General features: G+C 41.2%; 3 protein-coding genes across 10 annotated transcripts; 2 read left to right on the top strand and 1 right to left on the bottom strand.

Moving 5' to 3' along the window:
• Nucleotides 1–1789: 1789 nt before the first annotated feature.
• glyctk (glycerate kinase) lies at nt 1790–5236 on the top strand. 5 transcript variants are annotated; one of them, XM_077014027.1, is made up of 6 exons: nt 1790–1927; nt 2222–2280; nt 2575–2979; nt 3193–3344; nt 3498–3673; nt 3943–5102. In XM_077014027.1, the coding sequence occupies exons 3-6, from the start codon at nt 2615–2617 to the stop codon at nt 4831–4833; spliced, it is 1584 nt and encodes a 527-aa protein (XP_076870142.1). In that variant the 5' UTR covers nt 1790–1927; nt 2222–2280; nt 2575–2614; the 3' UTR covers nt 4834–5102. The 5 variants fall into 5 exon arrangements, with proteins under 5 accessions (XP_076870142.1, XP_076870138.1, XP_076870143.1 ...); XM_077014023.1 differs by having other exon boundaries at nt 1791–1927; nt 2551–2979; nt 3943–5236; XM_077014026.1 differs by having other exon boundaries at nt 1809–1927; nt 2161–2280.
• tcta (T cell leukemia translocation altered) lies at nt 4986–8473 on the bottom strand. 2 transcript variants are annotated; one of them, XM_077014030.1, is made up of 3 exons: nt 7799–8473; nt 7433–7517; nt 4986–7018 (listed from the first exon to the last, which is right to left on the bottom strand). In XM_077014030.1, exons 1-2 carry the CDS (start codon nt 8007–8009, stop codon nt 7459–7461), a joined length of 270 nt encoding a protein of 89 aa, XP_076870145.1. In that variant the 5' UTR covers nt 8010–8473; the 3' UTR covers nt 4986–7018; nt 7433–7458. The 2 variants fall into 2 exon arrangements, with proteins under 2 accessions (XP_076870145.1, XP_076870144.1); XM_077014029.1 differs by having other exon boundaries at nt 7463–7517; nt 7799–8471.
• An 8247-nt stretch (nt 8474–16720) lies between these two features.
• On the top strand, nt 16721–20791 carry LOC143521022 (tumor necrosis factor receptor superfamily member 1B). 3 transcript variants are annotated; one of them, XM_077013615.1, is made up of 8 exons: nt 16721–16737; nt 17246–17361; nt 18541–18645; nt 19037–19162; nt 19296–19371; nt 19727–19944; nt 20037–20147; nt 20246–20791. In XM_077013615.1, exons 2-8 carry the CDS (start codon nt 17250–17252, stop codon nt 20305–20307), a joined length of 810 nt encoding a protein of 269 aa, XP_076869730.1. In that variant the 5' UTR covers nt 16721–16737; nt 17246–17249; the 3' UTR covers nt 20308–20791. The 3 variants fall into 3 exon arrangements, with proteins under 3 accessions (XP_076869730.1, XP_076869729.1, XP_076869731.1); XM_077013614.1 differs by having other exon boundaries at nt 16722–16737; nt 19293–19371; XM_077013616.1 differs by lacking the exons at nt 16721–16737; nt 17246–17361 and adding an exon at nt 18279–18432 and having other exon boundaries at nt 19293–19371.
• Nucleotides 20792–24125: the final 3334 nt, after the last annotated feature.

Here is a 24125-nt window from a genome sequence, read left to right as displayed (position 1 = left end):
CATTTGGAAAAAGCTCTGGGTTATTAATCCCCATGGATCTGCAGTGGGTCTCTGACTTTGATCGTCTTGAAGGTGGGCATCTGCAGGATGCCACTAAGAAAGCTTGAGTGTATTTGGCAAAGGAGCTGCCAAAATCATCAGACATTCAAGGTAATAATCAGAGACAAGGGAGATTTTAAAAACCTTCTTGTTCCCCAAAGCCTATCAAGAGAACTGAAAGCAGCATGATTTTGCTTGTGGATCGTTTAATGGCTACATGTGCCAGAAGTAATTTGGGTGCAATTAGCATTAAAGAAAGAAACAGACTTTAATAATACTTTAATAATACTTCATTGTAGACCAAATCTACACATGCCTGATCTATCATACCTTAAAAAACTGAAACTGTGATATGATTTCAAACTCAAAGAGTTCTTCCTGTGGAATATGTTTCTTAACTTCACATGCTTTACGTTTTTAAAGCGCATAGATTTTGAAGAAGGTGAACAGAGCATCATTATGAACTTTATGAACATTATGAATTCCTTTGTAGCACTGCAGGCTAATGACTTAACAAAAGCGAAGGAAAAAAACAAGTGATGAATGTTAACCTGAGTATGACAAAGCGCTAGCTGAGGCTAATTCTGTTTCCCTCCCCAGTTATCATTATTTCCCACATCTGCTCTAATGAAAAAGAGTGGAGATGTAATTGGACTCAGGGAAGTGATACATCTTAGTCACTCACAAAGGAGGGAGACTAAATCCCCTCACTCGTGTTTAGTTCTTCTCATCTTAATTCAGCCACTGCTGAAACTTCCAGCTGTCAAAAGATCATCAACGCAGTTTCTGAGGAGTTGAGGTCCTCACTGATGGGCAAAATCCTGTCCACTCATCATCCACCTTTAGTCATGAAGCGCTGTGTTTCTGTTCCATGAATGACTTGCACAACATGCAAAATAAAAGCCCAAAATGAGCAATGACCACAAGGAGAGAAGAAACAAAGTGAGAAGAGGCTGTAGATGGAGGATGTAGAAGGGCCCGCAATGGTGCTTTATAGCAGAATAAAGGAGTGTGCATCGATTATCCAAGATTGAAAAAGAAAGCAAGGTACACTGGTGCAGTAACCACACCCAAACCCAGCACATCAATCCACATATTAACTTTTACTTGCTTCCAGAGGCTGGACCTCCAGCCATTTTGGCTCTTTTGTTTCCATTCCTTCACATCTTTTACAGTCCAGTTACATAGCCTACCTGGAATCGTCTTTGGATGTTTGTTTGTTTATTTATCGTATTTTTAAGAATTTTTAAGTTAAAAAGTCTTAAATTGGTTATATACATGTTGTTTATTCATGTAGCGTATTGCTAAATCTTCAAAGTTAGTTTCATGAACATGGATTTATTAGTTATAGTTTGTGTTGCTATTTTGTTACTCATGCACTGTGCAAATTGTATTTCCACATTACACCTCAAGGGAACTCTGACAGTACTACTATTACAATTAATAGTACAACTATTACAACAATATTACTATTACAAAAACGATCAAGTTTTGTCTTAGAACGGTTTACTTCAGATGTACTTCACTATACTATGGCCCGGAAGACGTTTAGGCTCTCGTGGAGTATTATCTAGCAGTGCCATCTCCTGTCAAATGTATGTAATTGCATCTAAAGGAGTTATCTGACACTAAAATTCCTCTGTAATCAATATCAATCAAAATCAATTCCCTTTCATGCATTTCAATATTTTATATTTAATTCGTAGTCTTTCCCTCTGTAAAATAATGAAACGTGACTTTTATTTTGACCTTTTAAAGTTGTGAAAATGACCGGAAGTAGTACTTTGGTACTTGTTTACTTGGGAACTGTAAAGGTAGTTAGACCTAGTTAGCTAGACAGGGTAGTCGTCCTGAAAGTGCAAAGAAAATACCATTTATCGCATATTGAGTAAGTAGAGCATTTTCATGTCGTCTCTGAATCTGTATTCACGGTCCCGTTCAAAACATATCGCTGTCTTGCTGGTAAATCGTTTGTAAATGTAGCTATATCCACTAAAGTATCAGCTCCCTATCACATGCCCCGCCCCTTACACACGCCGTGTCATATACAGTAAACCTTAATAAACTTCACGATCTCCCCCATCCATGTTTTAATAACTTAATTTGAGCTTCCCCTCACAGTCCTGGCCCTGGCGGTGCTCTCTGACCTATGGACACTTCTAGTGAATTATTATTCAAACAGTACACAGGTTCAGCGGTTCCGACACAGCCAGACAGATGAATGTTCTTCTAACAGCGCTGGTAAGTCCAGGACTCGCTCGCTGCTTTTGGTCAAACTTGTCTAATCATATTTGCCACTGTTACCTCTGCTTGTTTTTATTAACTTGTGTAATCGATTATGTCATATAACATATACGCTCAGTATCACTATTTGTAGCCTTTCATTAACATTTAGTTGTTTTTTTTTTTTAGTGATTAAAAATATTTATAAAATATTTTTAAAATATTTATATATTCTTGCTGCTGAATTAATAGTCCCTCGTCTTGTTTACCTTGGGACACCACCCTAAGGTTTCTCACCATTCTGAGCTCTAGGTGGCGCCATCGGTCTGCCAGTGTGTGATCTGATTGGTCCATGGCTCGCGTCCTAACACTCTGTCGCACCCTTCATCAATGGCGCCCCCTGTGGGCAAAAACAGCACAGGCCTGGGTCAGAAGCATGTCATCACTAGAGGAGCGAGCCCGGGCTGTGTTCGCTGCTGCGGTGGAGGGAGTGCAGCCCGGCAGTGTGGTCCGCAGAGGTCTGCAGCGACGTGGGGATGAGCTGGTCGTGGGGGGGCGCAGTTTCACGCTCAGGAATAACCTGCATCTGGTGGGCTTCGGCAAGGCTGTGCTGGGTATGGCGGCCGAGGCAGAGAGGATTGTGGGGGACCACCTGGTTCGAGGGCTGATTAGTGTACCTCACGGCATCCAGGAAACACTTAAGCATCATGGGAAGATGTGAGTATTTATTGCACAATTTACAGTGCTTCCATAATGGAGAGTATTGTTACTGCTAGAATGGCCTGAAGGTCACAGTGTTGCAGATGATTGCAAAAAGTCCTGATCTAAGACATATTATGAGCATTATGCACAAAGAATAATAACGATTAACGTTGATGTAGTTGGTCTGAGATGGTCACACTGACCATGACTGCTGACATACTTGTTCAGGAACATGTTGCTTAAGAGCAGCAGCAGAATAGAAGTAATAGAGGGGGCCAAGCACAACCTGCCGGACGCAGACGCCCAGAGGTCAGCTGAGGGGATCCGTGAGCTCGCTAGCGCTCTCACTGAGAGAGATCTACTGCTTGTCCTTATCTCAGGTATCCCCTCTAATAATCAACATCTAAACTTTAATCACAGCTACCAGTAAAGTAGCTTATGCTGTAGGTTTGGTACAAGTGCACTCTGTCACTTAAAAAAATTAAAGTTTACCAAAGTAAGACTCACACTGTTTGACGCACGTCTTCATGTAGGTGGAGGGTCTGCTCTTTTACCTGCTCCGGTCCCACCAGTAACACTACAGGAAAAACAGGACGTGACACGCTGTCTTGCTGCAGCAGGAGCCACAATCCAGGAGTTGAACACGGTCCGGCGAGCCCTGTCGCTTCTGAAGGGCGGGGGCCTGGCACGGTGCGCCTACCCTGCACAGGTACAACTGTGTCCCATTTTTCTCTTAAAACAACAGTAAACAATCTTATTACAAGTCGTATTCAATCAGAGTATCAGTCTTGCCTAATTCATATTTCATTCAGGAGTTCTCGGCTACAGTCAGCTACAGTCTCAGAAAGGATGTGAAAATCAAGACTTGTGGAAAGCAGTGAATCAATTGCTTAGGAGTTAAGCGTTTTAAAGGGTTATTCTCTCAAACTTCTGTTATAGCATAACTCAGTTACTGCTTTTTTGTTGTTTTTTTTGGAGGTGGTGGCTCTTATTCTCTCTGATGTCATTGGAGATCCTCTAGACTTCATAGCTAGTGGTCCAACAGTGCAGAGCGAGACGTGCCCACAGGAAGTGCGGGCCATCCTGGATCGCTATCACCTCTCTGCCTCTCTCCCCTCATCTGTCAAAGAAGTCCTAAATAAAAGTTCTTCCCAGTGGAGAGGCGAGATAAAGGATCACTATCATGACAAAGATCGTGTCCTAAACGTAGTAATTGGTTCAAACGCCATCGCTCTGGAGTGCGCTGGCCGTAAGGCCCGAGAGTTAGGCCTGCACCCCGTGGTTCTGTCCCCTGGGGTGTGTGGAGAAGTTGGAGCTGTGGCCCGCCTGTATGGGCTGCTCTCTCGCTTTGGCTGTTCACCAGAGAAGGAACCTCCCCCAGCACTGGCAGCCCAAATCCTCCAGCTGGGGCCCGAGGTGGGTGTAGAGAGCTGGGACCTCCATCGCACAATGAAACTGATAAGGGAGGAATGGGAGGAAGGCTGGTGCACCACCTGCGTGTTGGCGGGAGGTGAGCCCACCGTGCAGCTGACCGGGGGGGGCAGAGGGGGCAGGAACCAAGAGCTGGCACTGCGGGTGGGGCTGGAGCTGAGCAGAGAGGTGGAGAAGAGTTCTGCCTTGTTCCTCAGTGGAGGAACCGATGGCCAGGACGGCCCTACGGAGGCGGCCGGAGCAGTTAGCGATGGGGAGATGGAAACAGAGGCCAGGCGTCAGGGACTGGATATCGATGGTTTCCTTTCTAATAACGATTCGTTCACGTTTTTCTCACGCCTTTCTGATGGGCGGAGGTTGCTTCTGCCAGGGCTCACGGGTACAAATGTAATGGATGTCCATGTAATGTTACTGCCACCTCAACCACCATCAGAATAGTGGGTCAAAGACTTTCAGTCAGTGTGTGATCCAGTTTGATAAGACAGAGGAAATGTTATTTTCTTTTTAGATTGATAGCATTTAGCTGCCTGTACCTAGTGCCATCTCAACAGAGGTTCGGTCGGAAGCATCAAGTTCACCTTATGCAGTGCAAGTTTTAAATTGTTTTTAATACGCAGTATTCAGTGTGAACAATTACGGATCAAATATTACACAACTATCATCATTTACATCAATAAATGTATTATTAAAGGCCAATAATAACAGGACTCATTTGTATGAAGAACCTTCATTTTCACAACAAAGTGTTCTCAAGAGCTGACAAGTCTCACTCCATGTAGAAAAGATATTACTTGGCATATGTACAAACACCTCTTGAACCCATTAAACACAACCTACCATGTTTGCATGACATTTATTTAAATTCTAAGCACCTTCGGCACTCAAAAGTGTCTAGTCTGTGATTTATACACTGATAAATCTATGAAAGAATAAACAGCTTTCAAATCCAAATCTTTGAAATTATGACCAATGCTTGAAATACAAGGCATGTAGAGAAATGTGTTGTTGAAAATGCACTCATTAAGGACAAACATATTGGGACACGTACTGCTGCAGTTATGGCATCAAATTCTAAATCCATGTGCATCAATATGGCGTTGGTCCCTGTCTGCAGCTGTAACAGCTTCCTTCTAGGAAGGCTTTCCTACACAGTTTTGGAGAGTGTGAAATTTCTGCCCATTCATCCCAAGGCATTTGTGAGATCAGATACTGATAGCTCTGTGTTCTAGTTCATCTAGTCGTGTTTGAAGAGTTGAAATCAGGACTCTGTTCAGGCCAGTCAGATTCTTACACACCAAACTCACCCATCCATGTCTTTATGGACCTTGCTCTTTGCACTAGGGCATAACTGTATTAGAATAAAATAGACTGTTCCCAACAGCCTTACCCAAAAAGTTTTAAGAATGCATTGAGTACCCTTCATTGGAACCAAGGGGCATAGGACAACCCCTGAAAAACCAGCCCATAGAACAACCCTCCTCCACCAGACTTTACAGTTGGCTCAGTGCACTCAAGCAGGCGATGTTCTCTTGGCATTCACCAAACCCACTCGCCCACAAGACTGACAGAAGTGTGATTCATCACCCCACTGAACACATTCCCACTACTCCAGACTACACCACTCCATCCAACACTGGCATTGCGCTGGTGAAGTAAGTCTCGCATGTAGCTGCACAGCCATGGAAAACCCACGTTGTGAAGCTCCCGGCACATTTGCGCCGATGTTATTTGGAATTGAAGGTACTGAACATTACCAAGTTTTATGTGCTACGTGCCTCAGCATGCTGTGACGTTACATGGTCTCTTTTTAGGAGTAATTCCTAAACATTTCTATAAAACTGCTCACAGATGACTGTGGAATATCTAAGAGGGAAGACCGCTCAGGAAACAACTCATTGCAAGGGTGGCATGCTTTTACAGTACCATGCTCGGATTCAGTCAGCTCCTTAGAACAACCCATTACTTCACAAAGGTTTGTAAAGACAAACTGCATGGTTAGGTGAGTGGTTTTAAACATGGCAATGGGACTGAATGGAACGAATAAATTCCATGACTAAGAGGTGTGTCACAATGGTTTTGTCCATATAGTGTCGTTTCTTTTGGTAGCTATGTAGTTCCAAGATGCTTGATGTGAACTAAAGAACTGCACGTGAATAGACAATGGCAGTGTAATATTGGCTGTTAAGTGATTTACAAAATTACCTGTTTTCTTGCCTAGGCCCAACAGTTTGACAGTTGGCATTATATTGATTTCCAGTTTATTGCTAATGCCATGGAAGTGGCTATATTTTAAGTCAAGTTATATCAGCAATTTTATCATTAAATTTATACAAGAGCAGAAATATCCCCACATGAGCAGCTACTTGTTAGGTGTCCCACATCACAGCTGCAAAATGATGTGTAGTCACCGCTGGATTGTGGACAAAGCTTCTCTTTAACTTCTCTTCACATGCCATGGGTGAAGTTCTGGAAGGGTCATGGCACACTTCTCTTCAGGAATGTGGTTAACAATAAAACACCACCACTGGGGTCCATCCTGTGCGATTAGCTCAAGCCAGCCCCATGCCACTAAGGGTCCAGTCATTCATGGTGTGTTTTAAGGACGTCTCCTGCAGAACTGTCCCTGAAGCAGACAAACCACAGGGAAAAAAATGTAATTTGTTGTGTAGTTAATTAAGACTGGCTTTATTTATATTATTGTTACAAATTATGTTCACAAACTGCCTTTCCAGAACACCAAGACATCTCCTCTGAATATTTCCTGCATGAGGATATTTACTACATTTATACACCACACTCCTCAACAAACAAAATTTAAGCCATTATTCTCTGTTAATTAAGCATAAGCACATGATACGCACAGCAGTGCTGGCACACCATTCTATCCGACTCCATCTTAATTGGCACTAAATGTTAATAAGGGAACAACAATGACGCACACTGGATTTACAGAGTAAGGTCTGGTCATGTGGCACATCCAAGGTGATTTCATGCCAAGCACACCGTGCAAATACAGTTGATCTGAAAATACTTGTACCTGGAAGCAAACAGACGCCTGGACACCTACCATCCACTCAGGTGAGGTGCTGTGTCAGGCGTGCCACCATTCTGTCCGCCGGTTCCTGATTCAAAAGGTATTAAAGATGAATACATAAAAAGACAAGACCCCTGATCTTTAACAGGTGCCATGTCGTATCAGTAAAGAGAAGTAGGCTACAGCATAACACTAATAAATGGCATTTAAAACGTCGTCTAACGTCTCGTTAAGTAAACCCATTCTAATTAAACTTTGACACTTAGAAGTGTGTCATGAATCATTCTGGTCAACTAGACACACTGTATAAGCCAGATGATCCAACCACACATGATGTGAAGGCCTGCCGGGTGTCTAGGCCCCACTCACCCTGCCTGTAGTACATGTCGTTCACCGTGTTCCCGTACACTTTCCACGCAAAATGTATCGCCACCAGACTCAGGATGAGCCAGCTAAAGAGGATTTTGAACACAGCCACCCTCATGTCACTGGCCAGCCAGTCGTCCACGAACTCGGACAAAAACGACACCACACTGTCGACAACGCGAGCCAAGAACTCCAAATCCCAGGGTTCCTCCATCACAGCCTAAGGCTCCTAGCTAGCTTAGCTGATAGCTAGCGTATTAACTAGTGTAGCTGTTAGCTAGCGCAGCTAAGTAGCACTATATCCTCTTTGACATGGTCAGGGCAGCACTCACAAAACATACAAATATTTGTCTACCTCACAAGTCAAATTCCATTCAGACTCAGTGTTAAACTGACAGTAGGATGGGCACCTAACATAAACAAGTGAGAGAATATCGTCTCCTCCTCTTCTTCTGACCAGTTCAGCTTCAGACAGAAACACTGACACTCTGTCGCCCCCTCTTGCGCACATTTATTGGTTAGTCATTTGAGCTAATTATCCAGTATTTAAAAATCCATAGACTGAGGTTGAATCCAGGGATCAGAAAATAGTATCAGTCTTACACTAATCTGTGACTATTTAGTCTGTATATGTATCCTCCTTCCATATGGCATATATCCTTTGGATGCTGGATCTTGGGTGGTTTGCTCCTGAGGACTTTATAAGACCATCTTATCATGTCTGCTGAGTATCTTGTAACTGAGATTACAGTACCCCCCCCCCCCCCCCCCCCGAGTACTGTTTACACACAAGCTTCTATGTTGTGAACAGGCAGATTATTATTCTGTAGTTGTAAGATCATTGGCCCTTGTTGGGGTCCTTCCTGACCAGTTGGTTCATGTATTGCTTTAAAAAAAAAAGACAGTGTTTCTCACTTAATTGGTGCAGAACTGTGAAACCAATTTGATTGCAAATGCACTTGTCACCCACAGTCTCACAGTCCTACAAAACTAACTCACAGCGAAGGCATGTGCATAATAAAATATGCAAATGAATAGCCAGAACCTGCTATGTGGTGTTTGTGAGACACAAGTTTGCTGTGAATGTAATTAACATCATGACCAAAAAACTTGTAGCTAAGTTTAACAGTTGTGAATCCTACAGAGACAAAAGTTGAACTATTTGCATTTTTAACTAATATGCATAGGCTCACTGGAAAAGTGCTTTGACAAAAAGAAAGAAAATACAATCAAATACAACTTACAATCCACTTGGGACAAGAGAAATTCTGCAGATGTAAATCCATGAATTTTAATGTAATGTGCCATATTTTGTCAATTGTGATTTTTACACCCCAATCGAAATTTGTCCTCCGCTTTTAACCCATCTGTGCAGTCAGAACACACACACACACACACACACACACACACACACACACACACACACACACACACACACGTGATTACTAGGGGGCTGTGGATCACACGTGCCCAGAGCAGTGCGCAGCCCTAGCCCGGCACCCGGGGAGCAGTTGGGGTTAGGTGCCTTGCTCAAGGGCATCTCAATCATGGCCTCAGGTCTGGGAATCGAACCCACGACCCTCCGGTCACAAGACCAGTTCCCTAACCGCCAGGCCATGACTGCCCACATTTTAATGACATCATGAAAAATCTCTCCCTTCTTGTTGCCAAAAGGAAGATAGTGTAATGGTGAGAGCAATATTTCAAACATGGCTGATGTGTTCGACATAATGCTTGGGCTTGCTGGATGAAGATCTTCTTGGGCTTGCTGTTGTAATTATGTAAAAATGTAAGTCCATTAGCTCCATATTTTCCAGCTTTGCCCATCTGTGGTTTGTTCAGCCTACCATAAAAAGTTTCTAGTTCCAAGATATTTAACAAGGACCTTTTCAAACCTGACTTGATGTCCGAGGCGTGATTCAAGTTTCAGAGGTATAGGCAACTTGTTGTGGTCTTGCCCAAGGGCTCTCATAGGTGTTGCTAGTGGTTGAAACAGAAGTGAAAATCATGAAGTGGTTTTGAATAGGTGAACTGATGATGCTTGTAATGTTAATGTTTATTTTCCGTGATATGAAGTAGTTTTCCCCACCCACACGGAAGGTTTAATATAGCTATTTAAAATATAAACACACACACACACACACACAAAGAGGTAAACTTGTTCATGTTTTCATTTTTATGGAAAAATAAGGTAACAAATCCAGGAGATGACAGTAGCTCTTCTTACTCACCACCGTTTTACTCTTCGAGGTTGTCCACAGTCTCTGTCGTTACTGATATGTGTGCGGCTCACGTGCACCACCCGTAGCCTCAGGGGGTTCTTCAGTGGGCACGGGTGCTGTAGTTAGTTCCTGTAGAATTGGCGGCATCAAGGAGGCCTGCTGTCTCAGCTCCACAGCCGAGCACTGCTGACAGGCTTGACCTGTGTCCTTTACAAGTCCAGCATTTCCTTACTAAGGTCCTAGACAGCCATTGTAGGGAAATCCAAACCAAGTATGCATCAGGTATAGACACTGAGCCAGACGTTGTGCATTCAGCTTAGCCCCTCCCACTCTGACCCTCCCACCCTCTCCCTGTCATGTTGACTCGACTGCTAGTGGCAGATTTGAGTTGGATGTTTGTCACTTCCACGACTTCAGGTCTGTGGTTCTGTGGTTGAGGAGCACCTTGAAGGTGCTTGAAGGATGACGACCACCTGAGGGATGGTGAGTGAGCTTATATAATATGCGCAACCATCTCTAGGGTTTACAGAGAATGGTCTGAGAAAGAGAAAATATCCAGTGAGTGTCAGTTCTGCGGGCGCAAATGCCTTGTTGATGCCAGAGGTCAGAGGAGAATGGCCAGACTGGTTGGAGCTGATAGAACGGCAACAGTAACTCAAATAATCGAACAGAAAAGGTGTACATCACAAAACCCGTGACATAGTCCAAATGAAGGATATAATAACCAGCAGTCAACTGGTACAATGACAAGATATATAAAGACAGACAACCATCAAGTGCTGGGAATCCTAATAGGCCCCGCCCACCTGAGGGACCAACACAACGCAACAACAACAGGACAACAAAAACTACTGCCGCTGTGGACAGAAGCAGCTGACAGGGGGTCCCCGTATCGTGACAATCACGTTACATCCATTCTCAGAGTTTCAGTGGCATCCTTATAAGTGCCACGTATGTTTCATAATTACCAGCTGTTGCAATCTTGCACCTTATCATCTGTCTCGTCTTCTTCACTTCAAACCACTTGCTCTCTCAGGTCTTTTGAGGAAAAGAGAGAACAGTTTATCTAAAGATGAAACATATCTGTCCTCCATCACCCACCCACCAGCTCACCCCCACCACAGCCCCACCCATATGCAACACACATGTTCTAAGCATCAACCCTGAAATAATCTGATGATCAGTAATCTGAGATATATGAAGTGGGAGGCTGCATTGTCATTATTATGTCACTCTGACGCTCCAGGGGTAGAATTTATCAGATTTCATGGTACCAAACGTTGATTGTGGGTGTATTGCCAACCCATGTCTTATTTCCAGCTAATCAATTCTGGTTGTCTTATTGTCTTTTATGAATTCTGGTTGTCTTATTTTCTTATATGAATTGTGGGTGTCTTATTGCCAGTTAATCAAAATACATTTATGATCCACAAAAATTTGTGAGTAAGACAAATTTGTCAAAATGTGAGATTAACATTGTCTTGAACAATACCTAGTACAATGAACTAAGGATCTGTCATGTCCAGCTCCGCCCTCCTCCCTAGTCCCTCCCTAGTTCTGTCTGTCACGCCCCTGTCTTCAGTGTCCACACCTGTGTCTCATTTCTCCTCCTTGTTCTCGGGTATTTAATCCCCTCTGTCTTATCCGCTCGTTGTCGGTCATTGTGTTTGTGAGGTTTCCTGTGTTTCATGTCCTACGCGGTCTGTAGCTTGTGCTTCCCCTACGTTTGTTTGATTTAATAAATTATAATACTGCTTGCACCCCCCCTTTGATTCGTTACAGGATCCTTTTCTGTTGTACTTTTTCTACTTTTACTCAGTTGATCTTTGCTCAGATAACAACTGGATGCCTCACTTGTACTGCTGATGGAATATACTGCTTTGTAAACCGGTGAGAAGGAGTTAAAGCAGGTGACAAGTTGTCTCTTCCAAAGTGTTTGTTCATTTACCACCAGATTATAAAAACTGTGAAAAGGACCTCCAGTGATATCACTTTGTTTGCAATAATAAAGATTTGTAGTGAAATGAGATGGAAAAAATCATCATTGTAGGCCTGAGTCAGTCAGTAATGGTCCTTATGTGACATGACCAATTCCACATACATTAGGTAATGATATCTCCCCCCCCCCCCCTTTTTTTGAAGGTTGCAGCTTTCAAGAGTCTAGGTTTTTTCAATAGTCTAGGTTTTTTCAAGAGTCTAGGTTTTTTCTTATATCTTCAGCTTTTTCCAGATTTGCTCCACACATCTAGAATGTTCTCCCCTCACATGTCTGGCAATATTCTTCTCTCTCCTTATTCAAATCTAACCTTTAAAACCCCTAACCTGACAAATTCATCAAGCCTTATCTTTCCTGACTTTCTGCCACACTCTTTGCATGTCTTATTTTACGTTATCTACCTTTTTGTCGAGCCACACATTTCCCTTTTCGGCTGCCTGAAGGTGAAGAGCCTCTTTTGAACAACGGCAGTGCAAACAGCTGCAAGCTCCTCCTTCACCAGTGACATTGACCTGGCAGTGTCGACAGTTTCAGGACTAAACCACTGATCTTGATCAACAGTGTGGTGGTCTCCCTGCCCAGGATCAAGCGTGACTTATAGAGCAGATCTAGTGGCATTAGACACCACCTATAACAAGAGGGAAAGTGCCATGTAGTCTTCATTTATTCTGTAAAGCACTTTGAGATGCATGTATGTTTGAAAGGTGCTATACAAAATAAATAAAGATTACTATTATCCATACTGACTAGGACACTGAGTGATCCTGCTACATCAGATTACAGAACTACATTTTACATTTAGGGCACATTTTACATTTAGCAGAAACAAGTGAGTCTTCAGCCTACGTTTGAAGTCGGCCAGAGACTCTGCAGTCTGCACAGCCAGTGGAAAATCGTTCCGCACCTGGGTAGCTTCCTGTGAAAGAAAGGCTCGTAATCTCCGTATGTTGCAGAGGAGTAATACCGGTCTGTAGTAGCTTATGTCAGAGCCGGCAAGTCGCCTTCAAGATTGGTACCACCCTCGATGTCTTGAACATGGTAGGAACATGTCCTGAAACTGTTGATTATAGTGGAGAGAAATGGAAAGTGATCTCTTGAAATTTTCTGGAACATAGTGGAAGGAATTGGATTCAGCGGGCATGTAGTATTGCTGGAAGACAGGAGTTGATGGGTCTTGTCTGAGGAGAGAGGGGGAAAAGTCTGAGAGGTGATGGTCTGAGAAGTGAAGGGGTGACTGTGATGTCCGATGTACTGGTGGTGAGGTCAGATGATAACAGCAATGGAAGGAAAAACAATTTTTCAGCAGAAGGTTGAAGTCACTGAGGAGAATGAGTGGGTTTGCTTCAATATTGAATTGACCGAGGAGGGTATCAAGCTTATCAGTGAAGTTCTCAAGGTAATCTGGATGACGATATATCATGATGTGAAGATGGGTATTTGGTGACATCATCTTCACAATGATGTGAAGATAGAAAGATGGGTATTTCATTTTCATTGATGTCTAAACTGTCTAATAAACCTAAGTCTCCCAGCATTAAAAGATCACAATGGAGTGTCACCTAGGCAAGATGGACTTGGGGGCAATGGCTAACAACAAGCACCCTTAGCTTGAGCACCAGTGAGTTTTTCAATGAACACAGCAGTATAATCTGAGATGACTGTGTCCAAATTGCAATCTACCATGGGACCAGGGTGGCCCTTTACCCACGATAACACTTAGAATGGTAATATTGTATTAGTTTCACTAGGAGTCATGAAAATTTCATGTTTAAAAAATGGTAAGTGGTAAGTTCATTTCTTTTTCTTGAGCAGTCTATACACTCTTCAAGACCTGAAGATTGAGGGTGGCACGGGAAATGAAGCTTCTGTTCAATACTCAGACCTGTCACAGTATGGCGGGCCCCCTACTGGTCGCCTCCGTCCACCAGTTGACTGCTGGTCATTGTAATTCGGATCGTGTCACGGGTTTTTGGTTTGGTTTGCGCACTTTTTTCATTAAAACCTCCTTTTCACTGACACTTGGCGTGATCGTTTCCATTTTATTTTGCACTCCCTGCCCGTCACAAGACCTTTGCATTAATGTTGAATTACTCTTGATGTGAAGGCATGGCTTTGATTGCTGTTTATCAAAATTGGTATTCCACTCTCTGAATATTTTCCTTTGCCAGAATTGCCTCCTGTTTTCCAGTTCTTCTTAGCACATAGAAATATCTCAGGCCTTATAGGAAAAATGGTCAATAATTACCAATTTTGACTTGAATGACCCACATGTGAACATGTGTGAGAAATTGTTATGCAAACACTGAATGGGCCCAAAGCGGAGGGGAGCACATCATGTTTAACTATTTTCAATGCCACATTATTTTGTGCACAAGTTACAAATTAGTCAGACATCCATGATGAAAAAATGTTATTGGCATTCCCTGTAACAACCCTCGTGTAGCATGACGCGTGTGGTAAAAAAAGTGACAAAAAGGAGACGGGAATATGACGAGGACAACCAGCCTTTCAAGGCATCTTATCAACCGATCTGCCCCCTTGCTACAGTGCTACGAGTGCCATATCCTCCCCTGATGCAGAAGACTGTGGCACAACTAGGTCATTGTAAGCCGCACTAGGACTACAATGTGCATGTGCAGCTATTTCCAGACAGATAAGAGCAGACAGTGTACTGCGTACTCTGTGACCAAAACCCCTTTTGTGTCTAATTTCATCCAAAGTCATGGGAGAACTGTAAAACATGCATGCTATGCTGTCTGTGTAAATAGACACAGTTTATCCTTGAACAGAGGACATGCATGAATCAGAGATACCAGCTCAGTCCCCCCAGCTGAGGCACAAGAAAGAGGGTGAGCTTCAAGAATTACATTTGTCAGTGTGCACACAGTATAGCCACATAAGTATTATCACTCTGGAACAGGTCCATAGAGGAACTGTCATGTTCCTCAAGGGTCTGTGCTGAATTTGGCAAGGACAAGCCTGCACATCTGCTGAAAAGATTGTTTATTAGTCAAATTACTAGTGCATGTCAAAATAATTTCATAGCCACTATGTCTTTGGGCTATTATGCATTGCATGGCAGATGTATTTATCATCCTGGTTACATGATGACTAGTTTTGCAGGAGCCCAATAACAGAAGTCCTAAGAAACTAATAATACCTTTCTTTGTTGAGGGGAGCTTACAGAAACTACAATACAAGCATAAAGTACAAACTCTTTTTTTTTATGAACCTAGTACAAGTTCAAACTAATAGCTCCACTGAAATCTCAATGGGCCCCAATGTACTCAGACCATAGCAAAATAAAGGGAAGATGGTCAACCTGGTAGCCAGTCACATCTGAGCTATCACGTGTTGAGCAGCAGAGCACAGTCTGTAGAGCAGACAGTAACCAAAGATTGCAACAATTCACAAGTCCAAGGAGGGGCTTGAAGAACCTACAAGTGGGAAGGTTACAAAAGGGAAGATTGTCAGCCCAGCAGCGAATCACATCATGGATGTGGACAATGCCCCCTGTCAACAAAATATGAGAAGCATATCACAGCACGACTCTTCCAACAACATCCACATAGAGTATTCTGACAATATAAATAGGACACACCAAAGAAAAAACTGAACAGAAGCAACACATGTTGTCATTAATAATATTATGTAATAATATAACATAACATTACATTAATAATATTAGTATCAGCAGGCAACCTGTTTACATCAATAGGTAGAGAGAGTATAGTCCATTGAAAGCTACTGAAATTTCCCCTGGAGTTCAAACAACAATAACATGGCATTTGGGTTTTAAACACTATGGGTTTAGACCATAAATTAGTTACATGTTCCATGGTGTCATAGTGTAATGTCATTAACCTCAAAGTACACACGGTTCAAAGTAAGTACTCATAATTGCTTTAATCTTCAGTAATATTAGCTTTGCTAATATAGTTTATCTTGTATGTTTAATCCCAAGATGTTTATTGTCATAGTATACACTCATTGACAAAATTCAGCTGTGTTTCAAATGAAATCATTTTCTGTTCTTTTCTAATACAAGATGTGTTGAAAATATGTTCAGTGCTAAGTTACCAAATGCTATACATATGATGCATAAATATTAAATTGAAATGCTGGAACATTAATTAATCTCAACAACAATAACAGACAAAGCTTAAACAAAGCTATATCACAGGATATAAAGAAGAAAACAAAAGAAAACACTAGAACTATTACCTTGTTTCAGAACCACGTAAAGTGTTTTGCAGCTAAGAGTAAAGGAAATATTTGCTAGATTTTGCATGAGGTGAAATCCCCCTGCCCCACATAGAACTACCTTTCAGCCCACACACTCCTAACTCTTTGATTATGTAATAAAAAACCCATTAACCATTACAAACAAAAATCGTTAACTTCCATTAACTTTGTTCTAGAAATATAACATTAATCCATCAACAATATTTTTCTGCATTAAATGTTTTTTGCGGTTTTCCATTTGTGGTGACTCATCAATTTTGAAAAACTGAACTGTGTTGAATTCTACTCACAACCACCTTTTGTGTTTCTAATAAAGTATTGGTAAATATTCAATTACAAAACATCCAGTCAGACTAATTTTGCAGTGCTACTGAACAAGTCTAACATTTTTCTACATTTCAGAAATGCAGTATCCTCAGGAAGTGAATTCTGCAACAATGCACCTGTTGTCACGTTAAACCGCTTTGAGCAGATTCTTGGTAAGAGGTGTTTTTTTTCCCAGAAGTTTGTGAATGATGCATTTCAAAGATTTAAAGCATTCGAAATATTATCCATGTCTGTGTAACACTGGTTACAAACTGTTGTTGAATAAGAAAAAAACCCTACATTTAAAACTGAAGAAAATTTCAGTTATATTTAAAAAGTGCTGGAAAAAATGGCAATGTTAGGGGATTATGGCAATGGTGAGACACGTATGAAGGAAATGTTACGTTGTTAGCAGTGTGTTTTGGCACTGAAATGTAGAATTGAATTCCACTTTAAAGGTAAATGTTGAGCAGATTCCATGCCAGCTACTCGGTGATACTCAAAGGGACATTCAGAAATTCAGGACCAGTGCCAACAAACAAATTTAATTGTTCCCTTAAAACAACATAAATGTGCCTACAAGGTTCATCACAACTCGTATGTGTTTACTGAAAAAGTTACGCTTTGCACATTTGTATTAACTGGCCTGGCGAAAATGTAACTGTAAGGATTCTTCCTCAGTTTGATGTGCCTTCAAGGAAACACCTGGTCACGCTGGTCCCACATTTACTCATCACTGTTCCGGTTGTTCTTCCTTCTGGATCCTGGAAAGACACGGAGTCCATCCAGACCAAGAGGCAAGCGCAATTTATTAAGGAAACATCGGGATTTATATAGATGGTTGGAACAAGCTGTCTCAACAGAAAGGAAAACACATGATCCATTGTCTTATGAAAGATGGAAAATCACATGAGGTGTGTTTTAATGGTCAAGAACATAGATATTCGTAGTACGATTTGTCCTCAGATAAATATAGAATGGATTTAGCAGAACAGGATATGACAGACAATGGCAATGATGCGGAACAGAAGTCCTGTGTGTATCTAAAGAGGATAAAATATAAAATATAACAGCTTTGCCAGAGAATATTTACAGAAAACGTTTCTCCTTGTCGGAAAGTAAGTCAATTTAAAATGCCAAATTTTAGCTTTAAAGTTGCCACCGACAAGCATTATCATCATTATTATTATTTCTGAATTGTATGAAATGCCTGAATATTAAGCTTTCTAATTTATTTGTGCTGGCTACTAAAACTGTTTGATATAGTATGCTGAACTTAATAATCATGCATAGCTCTTACACATAAAAAGGCAACATGTGGGTTTTGGGCAAAAGTGTGCTACAGCACTAATTACTTCAGAAGCACAGACTAGGTGTTAGATTTGAGGTTCAAGATCAGTCAGGCAGTGACAGCCAGTCTTATCTTAGAAACACCATCCATCAAACCACAGACATTAGAAATTATATTGAGGTGACAGTACTCGTTTGAAGCACAACCATGATTTTCCAGGACAATAAATAAACCAAAGGTTGAAATGTCCAAATTTTTATATGAGTTAGTTTTTATTTATCATCTGCCTCCCAATTTGGTCAATAACCTTACAGTGGACATGTCACCAAAAAACTTGTAAAAACACTTTACTGTGACTCCTTGAAATTGCCCCCGCACTGGGGTACAGGACGTTGAGGGGTGGAGTATATAAGGCTTGAAATATTTCAGTCTTAAAGGGTAGCACGAAATCCACATGTTTGTTAAAGCGGTGTTGCCATGCTTGGGATTAAAGTTCAGTTGCTCTCTGGCTCTTCCTGCATTCTCTTTTGGTTGTTTATGTTTCTTCGAGTTAATGCTGATATTGAATGTGAACCAGGCAAGTATTAGATGACAATGATTGAACAAATATTCCCATCCTAGATACTGCTGTCAGTTACTCGGAGATCTGTTGAGGCTCTTAGTGAATGGGATGTGTTTACTGCAGGTCAAAAGATATCAAGGACAATGGACAAGTGTGAGCCTTGTGCCTCAAATCAATACAGAGACAAGCGTGGAAAATATACAGAATGTCTTAACTGCTCTCCATGCGGTAGGTTGAACAAGATCCTCACCGTGCACACTGACTCTCAGTGGGTCTGCAGTTAGCCACATTACACACGTTGCATCTGGGTTAGCGGAAGGCTAATATTGAGCAGATAATGTTAAATAATAATGTTTTATTATATTTTTTGCCAGTATTACAGAGCATAATGGGTTTTTTTGCCTTCTTTGTCCTCCTTAGTTTTCTCTTTGATAGTTTGGGTTTTGGGTAATGAAACAGGATCACATTGTTGTAGCATTTACTGCCACTAACATCTACTAAACTTTTACTGTAGGTCAAATCATTTAATCAAGTGTCTACCTGAATTTTTCAAATGAACAGCTGAAATGTTGTTTTCTCAGCTTCACTCATGTTTGACTGTTTTTCATTGTTCTTGTAGGCCGGCATAGCGAGATCACATCAAAGTGCACCCCAATCAAAAACACAGACTGTAGTTGCCGTAAGGACTTCCAAAAAATCCATGGGAGATGTGTATGTATGGAGGGGTCAGGAATTGAGAAATCAGGTAAGCAAAAATAATGTATCTGCATAAACATACAAATAGTTTTAGGTAACTTTTGTTTAGGTAAGCTGTTAAAACCTTTCCAGTGTTTAGTTGGATTAAGCGTAAGCTTGTTGCTTGATTTGTTTTTAAGCAGGGGGAGATATTTGTGTGAAATGTAAAGATGGAACCTTCAGTAACACCACTGACTCGACATGTCAACCTTGGAGAAAGTATGTATTTTCATACACTCACATAAAAAATAGTAAAGATATTGGAGCTTGAGTCTAGGAGCTATTGTGTTTAGTTTGCATGTGTAAAAACCATATGTAAAGTATGTAAAACATGTAAAGTATGTACAAGCTAATAATTTTTTTTCATAATTTTTCATAATAAAGATTTATAAACTCCGATCATATACTATTTTACAGAAGTTGACATATAGATTTTTACTTTGTTTATACTATTTTTCTCTTAATAATATGTATTTTGTAAAAACATTTAATTTTTTTATGACTGTGTTCTGCTTTGTAACTGGTAGCACTGTCAAAAACAATCCTTTCATGCCTTCTGTGGGTTCTTTTTTAGGTGTGATCAGAATGGTGAAAAAATTCCTGGAAGTGATATCTCTGATGTTGTCTGTAAAAACGCAACAAAACCAGAAGAACCGGTACCAAGCTCCATCATCTCCCCCAACTTTGTGCCACAAACATCCACCAAGACCTCTGTTGTCTCGTGGCCCACACCAAGCAGCTCTCTTGCAGACACTACATCAGCGCAGCCCAGCAGGAAGAAACATGGCCTTTGTAATCTCCTTTTACTGCTAATGTGGCTTTAACACCAGTACCCCAAAGAAGTACATTAGCAAATTCTGATGCTAATGTCTATTTTATTCCAGGGCTGGGTCCACTGGGAGCCATTTTGGCACTCCTCTTCATACAGTTTGTGATCATCCGGATGAAGCCCATCAAGTGGTTTAATAAAAATAAGCAACAGATTATTCAACAAGGTACGGTACTTTTGGGTTTGGAAAGATACTGACTAAAGCGTGTATGTCACATGTCTGTGTAAGTATATGCACCTCTGATATGCGTTGATTCTCTCCAGATAGCACATGCAGAAAACCAGTTGAAGAATCAGGGGAGAAATGCCTTCTGCCTTCTGTCTAATCCTAAAACAACCTCTTTCTTCATTTAAAATCACAGTCCGGCAATCTCTATTGTCCTTATTTTTTTCATTTAACTTTTTTAATGCTCAGACCAGTATTCCTTGACAGCACTACTGTATTGTTCTTTTAATTAAAAGTCAACAGTAGGTATTGTATACCGGTGCAGGTGGGAGGGCACGTTAACTTTTATATTATAATGTGAAAATAATCGTATTTATTTGTATGATGCAATTAAGAAACATTTTACATTTTAGCTGCATAAAAAGTATTTTGGTGTAGCAATGATTTGGGGGTATTTGTAATCCCTCTTCTGATATCTGTGTTCTGTGGTGACTTAGGTCCTGAGAATTGTTATTTATTTTAGCCTTCTTATTTAAGGCTGATTTATTAATACATATTTCAAACATACTAAACATACACAAAGGAAAACAAATTGTAGAAAATATCTGTATCTTCTTTCCTAGTAAATTTTTGTTGTCGTATTATTGTAGTGTTACTGTGTCGTATGTCATTTCTTGCCGATACTCGTGTAGATAAGATGCACGAGATAGATAGTTCCGTTCATGCCACCAGTGTTCAGTCTAAACACCTCTGCAGTGACTACTGTTCCGATCAGTTCTCCGTAGGTAGTTGTAACTTCCTACAGGCAGTGGGTTTTTTTCCGAGAGTATGTTAATTTCCTTCCACTTTAACAGTGGAACTGTGGTTGAGACAACGTGGTAGCGATGATGCATGACAGCTTGTGTGTTAACGTTTGAAATTACGTTTGAAATGACAAAAATGTTTCAACGTGTGCAGTTCTGCACAGGAAAGCATGAATTCCCACGAAAGACTATGAAAAAGCAAGCCGAGGTATCTAAAGCAGATCAAACAAATGACGAGATAGAATGATTCGATTATGGATATATTTCGATTATGCAAATATTTCGATTTGGATATAGGCCTATATCAAATTAATTTTGAATGTTTCACATTTAAACTGTATTGTGAATTTAATTGAATTTAATTGTAATTGAATGGAAAACCCCAAATTACAGACTGAAACGGAGCTAGTCTGCGTTAGTCCACTAGGTGGCAAAATAAAAAGATCAATAAAAGCCGAGCCAAACTGAGCTGCTGACAAAACTGAGCAAGATAAGAATTTGAACGGTATTTAAAACGGTAAATACGGAAATGAGCTGTTTTAGTAAATGTAATAAGGGATTCATAAGTCTATATAAACCTGTAACATATTCTTTCTGGTTTACTGCAATGATGGAGTGAACTGTCACCAACTTAATATTGCTACGCACCATGACTTCACAAGTGCCCCACACCACACATGGTCTTTAAAGGTTACATATTGTCTCACACTTTACCGCTGCTTATTATGCTCTTACTGAAAAACACCCGTGAACCACCATCCCCCCCACCCCGCCCCAACCCTAATTCATCTTTTTTTTCTTTTGTTGACACAATGATTTTCTACAAAATATTGATTATATTTTCAAATATATATTTTTTATATTTTATATTAGCATTCATAACACGTGATGATAGATGGTGTGTTCATAGAAGTTTCAAAGTCATCAGCTGTGTTCGAAATAGCCTACTACATACTACTGGCATACTGATCGAGCACCAAAACAGTATGCCGTATGCAGTATGTGACCAAAATTTTCCAGTACACGAAACATACCCGGTTGACCTACTACTTCCGCAAAATATTCCAGTACGCGAACAGAGCTATCTTCGTGGTGTACTGCATCCCATCATGCAACGCTATGTTCACGTGACCCCGTAGTATGCATTGCTTTTGTCGCATACTGGAAACTGTACTGCATACTACTACGTGGACCAGTATGCAGTATCCAGTATATAATGAGTCCAGTATCCCATGACGTAAGACACTCTTCCGGGTGAACGCTGGCGCGTTTGGCTGCCGCTGCCTGCCGGGGTTTTTTAGTTTCTTCTATTTTATTTTGAGTTTTAGCATATCGTGATTATATTTATAATTACTCGTCTCTGGTTTGCCCTTTTATGGATACTCTTCGCAAGAATTTACCAACCTGTGCTGGGTATCATCCACTACTCTGCTGCTGAATTGGTTCGGCTGAGATTTCAGCAATCCGCTCCTCTGCTCTCACTACCGGCAACTCTGCTCTCCAATGCGGATTTACTCTATATTCCCCGTCGGAGATACATCCACCGAGGGTCCCGCCGATCTTCATATGAGGATATATCGGGTCCATTGCGTGCCATCGGGTCTACTACTAGACACTTCCATCGTGCCCGTCGAGGACCGAGTCGCGGAGCTGACCACAGCGCGCTAGCTCATCTAGCCCGGTCGGCTAGCACTGCTTCTGGGAAGAAGCATACAAGCTTCGGTCTATTCAACATCCGCTCACTAACAAACAAGGGACTTCTTATCCAGGATCTCCTAACTGATCGCAAGTATGACATCCTCTGTTTAACTGAGACGTGGCAACAGCAAAATGATTTTACCCAACTTAATGAATCGACCCAGGCGGGGTATGTTTACATTAGTAAACCTCGCGAGATTGGCAGAGGAGGTGGCCTTGCGATACTTCATCGCGAGGAACTTAAAGTTGTACAGGTATCTGCTCACGCTTTTGACTCCTTTGAGGCATTGATTTGTCGACTTGCTGGCTCCTCACCAACTATTATCGCTAAAATTTACCGGCCTCCAAAAGGTAATAAAGACTTTTTCCAGCATTTTGTTGCGCTGCTTACTCACCTGATCACACTCTCACCGGTTATTATAGTTATGGGCGATTTTAACATTCATATGGATGACACCACTAATCCCCTGACTAAATACTTCATTTCATGTTTGGAGAGCTTCGGTCTACAACAATATATTGATAGTTCTACTCACGCTAAAGGTCACATTTTGGACCTCGTCTGCTGCTCTGGTGTCACTCCTTTAAACTGTTCAGTGGAAGAGATGGCTATATCGGACCACTCTCTTGTCTCTTTTAATGCCAACCTTCCTCTCTCTACTACTAAGCCTTCTCGTCTTATCTCTTACCGCAATATCAGGGATATAGACCCAGCTTTATTTTCTTCCTGTATTACTTCCAAATTGGACTTCCACCAGCATATGGACCTTGAGGATCTAGTGACATTATATAACACTGGTCTTCAGGCCAGTCTAGACTTTGATGCTCTGCTGAAATCGCGTATGGTTCGTTTCTCACACTCGGCCCCATGGTTTACATCAGAACTTCAGCTCTTGAAAGCCAAAGGGCAACAATATGAGAGACTGTCACGTAAAACTGGACTGACCGTTCATAAGGATTTGTACAAGGAACATATGCTTCTTTATAAGGATTCTTTAATACAAACTAAATTGAAATATTACATTGCTTTAATTGTTTCTATGAACGGCAACACTAGATCACTTCATACATTTTATAATAAAACTGTTTGAGCCCCAGACTCTTTTCCATCATATCTGTGCACTACTACCTTCTGCAATTCTCTTATGTCTTTCTTCATTGAGAAAATTGAGAATATTTATAAATCTCTTGATATTCAGCTCACACCTACAACTGTCACTAATTCTTTTGATTCTTCTCTAGTCACACCGTTAGCTGATTTTCCTCTCTCCTCTGACTATTTTTCATCTTTCTCTCTTCCTTCTGCTTCAGAACTATCTAACCTTATCTCTATTGCTAAACCATCCACTAGCTCATTGGATCCACTTCCCACAACATTGGTTAAATCATATTTACATGCTGTGCTCCCTCTTATTACTGCTATTATTCATTCTTCTCTTAGGACTGGGACTGTACCAATAGCCTTTAAAACGGCAGC

Source organism: Brachyhypopomus gauderio, chromosome 8 (genome assembly GCF_052324685.1).
Source record: "Brachyhypopomus gauderio isolate BG-103 chromosome 8, BGAUD_0.2, whole genome shotgun sequence".
NCBI lineage: Eukaryota > Metazoa > Chordata > Actinopteri > Gymnotiformes > Hypopomidae > Brachyhypopomus > Brachyhypopomus gauderio.
This window is presented reverse-complemented; position numbering and strand designations above follow the sequence as displayed.